Below are 7,930 nucleotides of genomic sequence, written 5' to 3'. Positions count from 1 at the left end.
CCAAATCCACGGAATCACGCGGGACCAGCCTCCTCCGCTCGACCTCCTCCTCCTCTCGCCCTGCTCAGGAGCGCCGGCCTCTTCCTCCCTCCCTTCCCTACGCTGTCGGCCTCTTCCTCCCTTCCTTCCCTGCGTCGCCGACCCTCTTCCTCCCTCCATTCCCTGCGTCGTCGACCCTCTTCCTCCCTCCCTCCCTCTGCCACGCCGTTGTCAACCATCGATGTGTTGCACCGCCGTCCCTCGAGGTGCTACACCGCCGGCCCTTTCCCTCCCTCCCTGCTGCACCGCCGGCCGTATACCTCCCTCCCCACTGCACCGCTGGCCCTCTTCCTCCCTCCCTCGTTCTCATCCTCTCTCGATCTGATCTGATGCATCTCATTTTTTTCTTGATCTGCATGATAGAAGGAGAACAAGGCAGGGTACTCCGGCGAGGCGGCACAGCGAAGCAGAGCTTCCTCTCATGAAGGTACGAACCTTCTTCCTCTTCCCTTGTATATGTTGTTGTTGTTGCTACATTTTATTGCTAAAATTGTTGTTGTTCAGTACATATTTGTGTTCAAATTGTTGTTGCCCAGTGCATCTTTGCAATATGTGGTGATGTGTAATTTACGGTAGCATGTATCAATTGTAGATGGTGAAGAAGATGAACAAAAGAAAAAGGATGGTTAGGGGAGCGGTTGTTTTTATCACACTAGCTGCAATAGCAGTTATTGTTCGAGCTTTAGTAAGGAAGAGAAGGCCACGTGTTACATATGGCCCAATGCATGAAAGAGATCGAAACAGATTTGATTATCTGAACCAAAAAATTTAGCAAAGTGATGTGTTGTGTAAAAATATGTTAAGGTTTGAAAGAGCTTCGTTCTTTCGCTTGTGTGACATACTGAGGGATCGCAAGTTGCTAGAAGATAGCCCACATCTTAGCGTGGAGCAACAATTAGCGATGTTTTTGCATACAATTGGGCATAACCTTCGGAATAGGGTTATTTCAGCCAACTTTTGTAGTCATACGACACAACAAGCATCTATTTTAGAAAGGCTCTTCATGCCATATGCGAGCTTCGTAATGATTATGTAAACTACTACTACTATTACTCCTACCAACAAGAGTAGGATGTAAAGAGAATGGATTTCATACATGACATGATAAGGTAAACATTTGGTATACAACTCAGACTTTAGCTTGTCATATGACTATTAACGATAGTCGATGATTATTAATTGCTAGGAAAACACAAATATGTGAACTTCAAGAAATGTACCCAAGAGGAAGTCAGGTAATGGCAACCCATGACTCCATGTATTAGTTGCTGACACTGGAAAGGCAAGTTCTAGATGACAAAACGGAAGTTGACTTCTGTCATCATTGATGCCCCCAACCTCACTGATCTACTAACTTCGTTCCTAAATAACTGTAGTTGGGGAAAACTAGTATAGTTTTCCCCAACTACAGTTATTTAGGAATAGAGGGAGTATTGCACATGAAAATATAAAGATGTGACACTTTAGTCTAATGATATGAGTATTGACCTCAGAACATTATTTGTGCCCTTAGTTACAGGCCACTTCATGTGTTCCTTCATCGTGTTAAAATTTTGGATACAGACAAGAAACAGGCAAACAAAAAGACATAGATAGCAAAGCCCTTCAACAAACAGTTTCCAGCCAAGGCTTCCCCTACTCAGACTATAAAAGGGGGAAACCTGGACATTATTTCACAATTAAATTTGACACATAATACCAGCTGTGACTATTCTATGTAGGACAGGAAACAAATCCAATGTCCTAGAGTTACCAGTTTCAATTTCTTCAACAAAACATCCCATCTCACTATATGGCTTACTCTAAATAAACATTACCATTGCTAAATTATATAGCAGGGAGAGAGCTCACAGGCCTAGAGGTTGCAGCTCCGTCTTTGGAGGCAATTGTTTCAGAACTGGGGGTACATGCTGCAATGGGAGAACTTGTACCCCTGATAGTGGGGCAGCACAGCAACTTGCAATGCCCATAGCAATGGCATTAACACTAACAGTATTTGCAATTGCAATCGTTGCAGTATCTACCTGCTGCAAAACACTCACCTAGAAGTGCATTCAATTAAGAGACCAATCAGTAGAATTTTATGATAAAAGTTCCCAAATGTCTTAGCCTAACAATAACAGAACTGGTGTAACAAAGACCAACAGTCACAGATACAAGTAGCTAAAACAGCAACATTCATCGATGGAAATCCATGGACCACCAATAGTCACAGATACAGAAGTAGCTAAAACAAGCATAACACCACCATTTTTTGCTTACAAACAATCATTAAGCAAATGGAGGTTGGTTTAATAACTAGGGAATGGAGGCAACATCAACATCTCCTTGAAACACAAGCATGCCTTCATTTCCTTGTCCTCTTCGATCTTGGGTGCCAGATAAATCCTAATGTAGGCAACATAAGCATATCCTGGAAACACAATCATGCCTTCATTTCCTCATCCTCTTCAATCTTCGGTGCCAAATAAAACCTAATGTAGCCCATCTCGCCAATCTTGTACTCAACCACAACTGGCAGCTCAGATGAGAGGCTGATGGTGACTTGGTCTGACAGTGGGCTTGCCTTGGTGAAGGAGTTCATGTACCTCAGAGCAAAGGTAAGAGACACTGGCTCTTGCATTTCTATAATGGTAGATTCCTCAGGCTGCATTGACACAAACATTCATTAGCTATCATACTGATATATATCCCTAAAATGGTTCTCCAACATGAAAACCAAGGCTCAAACTGCAGGGGTAAAACAGGTGAGGTAAATACTCCAGAGCAAGTCTTTTCTTGTTCACTGATGTCACTGTCCAGTTCAACAACAATATTAAAATGGTACTCCAACATTTTACACTTGCAACATTTTGCTAGGATAACCAGCTCAAAGTACAGGTTCATCAAAATTACTTCATATTGTAAATATCATGTTACAAAAATATGGAACTGCACTTCTAGTAGATTTGTTGGACTCAAGATTCAGTCAACAAAGCTATGTAACAAACTAAAAACACTTATTGAAGTCAAAAACTATTTAACAATGCAAACAAACTAAACAAACTAAACATTTGAAAGCAAAAGACTGCAGAGTACTCCCACCGTTCCTTTATATAAGGTGTATTTTGTTTTTGATAAAACTCCACAATATAAGGTGCATTTGTTCTAATTTCTCATAATTCCAATCTTAACCTTCTAGAAAAAGGAAAATGTATCTCTTTCAATTGTATGTATCTCTTCCTTAACTAGACTAAATGATTTACTTGTTGCTATTCCACGAATTAGACAAGGGTAATTTTGGCATAACTAATCTATAATTATATGCCTTGGTCACCATGCTAAAATTTATACACCTTATATAAAGGAATGGAGGGAGTATCATTTAAGGCCATGTAAGGGAACAAAATAGCAGGACTGTGGTGTAGACATGTTGGGCAAATTTATCATAAATAAACTACACCAGCAAAGATAACTACCAAATCGTCCAAATACAATAACTGGGTAATTAGTAAACAATCTGGTTTGAGAATTAGGTGCAGCTGACTTTTATGTTGTTACAATTAAGGCATTGGCAAAACACTACAAAAATCCCTGCCATTGGGGTTCCTGACTCATAGTACAATACACCTTGTCAACGCATAAAAGGGGAACAGATCTATACTAGCTAGTGGAGAAAGGGCGCAATATACCTTGTCAACGGTCTTGTTCTGCCTGCAAACAATGTTTGCAGTTCCAATATCTCCAGCAGTGGAGAACTTGACACCCTCCTTGGTGACAGAGATAATAACTGCAGCGCACAGAAGCCGCCGTCAGACATGTAAGAAACAGAGATGACAGGTGCAGTAGAACAAATCAACACATGAAATGGAGGATTGACCATACCAGTGTCGCCGATGCTGCTAAGATCCTTGCAGATCCTGGAGAACTCCGAAGAGGGCATGCGAACGATGGCCTGGTACTCGGAGTCGGGGATCCCGAGGTGCTCGCTGTCGATGTCCATGAGCTTCATCTCGAAGTCGGCAATCTTATCCTGATCTGTCGGCCAACCGAAACCACGGTTACCATCGACACTCACGGCTAACGAAGAGGAGCAGCGGAAGGAGATGGAAAGGGCGGTGCTTACTGGGTGACTCGAACATGAAGGTGACGGTGTCGGAGCCGTCGTCGGCCTTGATGGTGATGATGTCGTCGTTGCCCGCGCAGCGGAGCATCTTGGCCATGTTGCCGAGGTTCATGCCCATGGAGAGGTTGCGGTCGCAGCGGTAGTGCTCGAAGCCCTCGGAGCGGAGGAGCAGGGCGACGAGCGCGACGTGGGAGGAGTCCATGGCCTGCAGCGAGAAGCCCGTCCCGGAGCAGTCGAAGTTGGCGTCCGTCACCAGCTCCTTGATCGCCTCCAGCACCTTCTTCAGCAGGCTCCCCTGCACCAGCCTCAGCTCCAACATCTTCGCGGGCGGGCGGCGGGCAGCTGCGGGAGCGGGGGGCGAGAGGGAGGGCCGGATCGAGAAACCCTACGGGGTGCGGCGAACGGCGGCGGCGGCGGCGGTGGCGGCGGCGGGGGGTGTGAGGGAGGGGCGGATTGAGAAACCCTAGGATTGGGGAGAGGCGGGAGTGCGGGGTGGAGGAGAGGGGAATGGGCGGGGGGGTTATAGGGGGAGTGTTTCGGGGATGCGGAGCGGAAAGAATGGGAGGGAGCGCCAAATGTTTTCCCGCTCGCTGTCCCTTCCCGTGGAAGATTGGCCTGCGGGTGGGTCCGGAGGGACTTCGGCCCCACGTGTCGGTGGAGGGGAGGGGTCGGTTTGGGAAAGGGCGGGTGTTTCTGGGGCCGCGCGGGAGAGGGAATTCGCTTTCCCGCCATGTCGCTCGCTCGCCGCGTGGGCGACCCTCCCTTCCCTCCTCGGTTTCGGGTTTGGACTTCCGATTTCGTTCATACTCCTACTAGCAAAACGGCGCACGGAAGGAAAAATATAATGTTCAATGGGCACGACCATTTTTTGCTGCGTCATGTAGATACATTATCATTTTCATTTTTAGGAAATCGTGAATTTTTTTGAAAATCATGAAAAAATCGTGAACATATATATTTTAAAATTGTGACCATTTCTTAAACCATTTTTCTTGAATTGGCGAATAATTTTTAAAATTCATGAACATTTTTTAAATGCGTGATCAATTTTTGAATGAGTGAAGATTTTATGAATTAATAAACTATTCTGTAAGTCACGAACAGATTTTTATCTTGTAGGCTTTTCTTAAATTCATGAATATTTTTTAACATTTTGTAATACCCAAACTTTTACTAAAATTGCCAATGTTTTTTGACTTCTTGAATGCTCCCTCCGTCCCATAATATAAGAGCGTTTTTAACACTATAAGAGCGTTTTTAACACCACGCTAGTGTAAAAAACGCTTTTATATTATGGGACGGAGGGAGTATATATTTTTTCAAAATTGCAAATATCTTTTGAATGCGAAGATTTTTTTAAATGGCGAACATTTCTGAACCCACAAACATTTATGAGTTGTTAAACATTTTATTTCAAAATTATTTAAAGTAGAAAAACACGAAGATGGAAAAGGAAAATGAAAAATACAGGCCTCCTCAACACGAGCGATGTGTCTTCTCTCGGCATGTAGATTGTAGTATAGGACATCTACTGCATGGGCCGGCCCACGCAAGGATTCTCCGTGTGAATCGGGCTTTTTTTGTCGGTGGCATGTTGGGTAATTATCGATAACTTTAGGAGTAATTTGGATGACGGACGGCTAGAAGCAGTCTGTGTTTTATTATTAGGTAGAGATATACGATTGTTTGAAATTTTTGAGTATCTAAAAATGGAAGGAGATGCGCATAAATTGTTGTAACGACGTGTCGTGCACTTTGTGTATCGTGAAAAAATGATGCACCACGAGTCGTATCGGTTCCATACGGTTTTCCTCTACTCCATGGCGGGTGGAACTCTAGCCACCGCATGCCATCTTCGAGTCCCGTTCTCCCGCGGCTTCCCTTTGGTGGCGACCTCGATCGTGGGTGATGACGGGGTCATCGGATCCACGTGTGTGGGACGTTTTTAGTCCCTTGTAGTATAGGTTTTTAGGTTGTTCATCGTCTTGGCTTCGGCGACGACGATGGTGGCGTTGAATAAAGATTCTTTGCATCCTTCCATGATGAGGCCATCGATCCTATGGTTGGGGATGGATTTGGGAACCAGTTTATTCAAGTAAGGATGGCGTGGCTGTGGCGGCATCCTCGTGGTGGACCAGTGTCCTCGGGCTCCGCCGTTGCGATGATGTTTGCTCCACCGTCAACATGGAGGTTGGGAGGTAGTCTAGGAGCGGATGCAGACTGTGGACTGCATCAACAACATGTGGAAGATGGAACGTGTGTTGGTTTCGTGGTTCGTGGATGGCATGTATGGTTTCCTTCTTCGACGTATTAGTCATGGTGGGGTCCCCGGATCTGGGGTTTGATGGCGTGTAAGGGGTGTTGCCCCGGTCTGATTCATTCAACGGAAGGGCTTCACTTTTGGTGAGGCAGCTTGGAGGTGTGCAAAGCCGCATATCAGTGATGGAGCCGTGTCGAAGTCATATGAGGAGGTGACCAGTCATTTTCAAGTGGCTCATGTGGTGGTGCCAAAGGGAGGTGACGGGCGTTAGTGTCAAGCTCAGAGATGTGCTGCTATCTTTTCAGTTTTGTCATGTCGGTCCTTGCGTGACTTGTACTTTAATGTTTATGAAATGAATGAGACACATATTATCATGCAAAAAAATATCATGAAAAATTGAAGTGTATCAGTCACATAATGTGCAGCACTCGACGTATTACTACTCTTGTAAATGATGCTCTAGTATGCGTCTCCTTGGGCTGCTCGAGGGCGGAGAGAATGACGAGGCAACCATGGATCACTATGGCCAACTATGGGGTGAAACTTGACGAGGGGGTAACCCCGGGGTAGGCAAATCCGAGCACTTCCCCGATCCTCCTTCAAAAATTAACACAGGGCGGCCTCTTCGCCCCGGAAGGCCGGTTGCCCCTGGCTGGCTGCGCAGCCGAGCCGGCTCGGGGCAAAGCCGTTCTACGCCCCGCCAGCCGGATGGGTCAGCCCTAGTCACATCACCCTGACAAGCGCGTCAGGGACGCATCATCAAAGGCATGGCTACAGTGCCCCAAGTATCGCTCACCTGACCGCACGTGGCTACTGTGGAGGCGGTCGTACCACTTACCCTCACCGACTGCGACCAGTCGAGGCGGCACAGTGGCAACACGCCCCCATTCACTCCATTACCTGCCTTGGCGTGGTTACAGTGAGTCGGCCATACCGTTGACTCCACCTGGCTGCCACAAGATGACTCCATGCCCGTACCGCTGTGTGACGAGCACACACCAATAGCAACAATTGGCCGGCGGGCCCCGGCTCCCGATGGGACCGTGCAACCGACGGGCCCTACACGCGACAAGACCCCTCAACCGGTGGCCCCCCTGGCCGGCTAGAGAGGCTCCCAGTCGGGTCCCCTCGGTACCCTTTATGCTTATTGTAAGCGAGGGGTTGGCCTATAAAACCCCCTGGTACCGCCCCATTCAAGGGGTCGGTCGATCATACGCACACACACCCATTCACGAGAGGTAGAGAAGGCTGCCAGCTTCTTCTTCCTCCGCCGACGCACAGCTCAAGGAGCACCATTGTAATCCCATCTGGTTCATCAACTAAACTAGCAGGACTAGGGGTGTTACCTCCCACGGAGGGCCCCGAACCTGGTACATCATTTGTCTCACACCGCTTGTCCTCGATCCCGTTTCTAGAGCCCGTTGGCATCCTTACGGTCCCAACCACTCTTGATGAGACACCCCAATGGCATCTGTCGTGAGAAAACGACGACACTTGGCGCCCACCGTGGGGCCGTCCGCAACGTC

General features: G+C 46.9%; 1 protein-coding gene across 1 annotated transcript; it reads right to left on the bottom strand.

Moving 5' to 3' along the window:
- Positions 1-2,097: 2,097 nt before the first annotated feature.
- Positions 2,098-4,640, bottom strand: LOC123427208 (proliferating cell nuclear antigen). The gene is made up of 4 exons (XM_045111201.1): positions 4,145-4,640; positions 3,904-4,056; positions 3,711-3,808; positions 2,098-2,686 (listed from the first exon to the last, which is right to left on the bottom strand). Exons 1-4 carry the CDS (start codon positions 4,461-4,463, stop codon positions 2,465-2,467), a joined length of 792 nt encoding a protein of 263 aa, XP_044967136.1. The 5' UTR covers positions 4,464-4,640; the 3' UTR covers positions 2,098-2,464.
- Between the last annotated feature and the right edge of the window lie 3,290 nt (positions 4,641-7,930).

The sequence above is a fragment of the Hordeum vulgare genome, chromosome 2H (genome assembly GCF_904849725.1).
Source record: "Hordeum vulgare subsp. vulgare chromosome 2H, MorexV3_pseudomolecules_assembly, whole genome shotgun sequence".
In the NCBI taxonomy this organism is placed as follows: Eukaryota; Viridiplantae; Streptophyta; class Magnoliopsida; order Poales; family Poaceae; genus Hordeum; species Hordeum vulgare.
The sequence above is the reverse complement of the archived record's forward strand: the minus strand, read 5'-3'. Positions and strand labels throughout refer to the sequence as shown.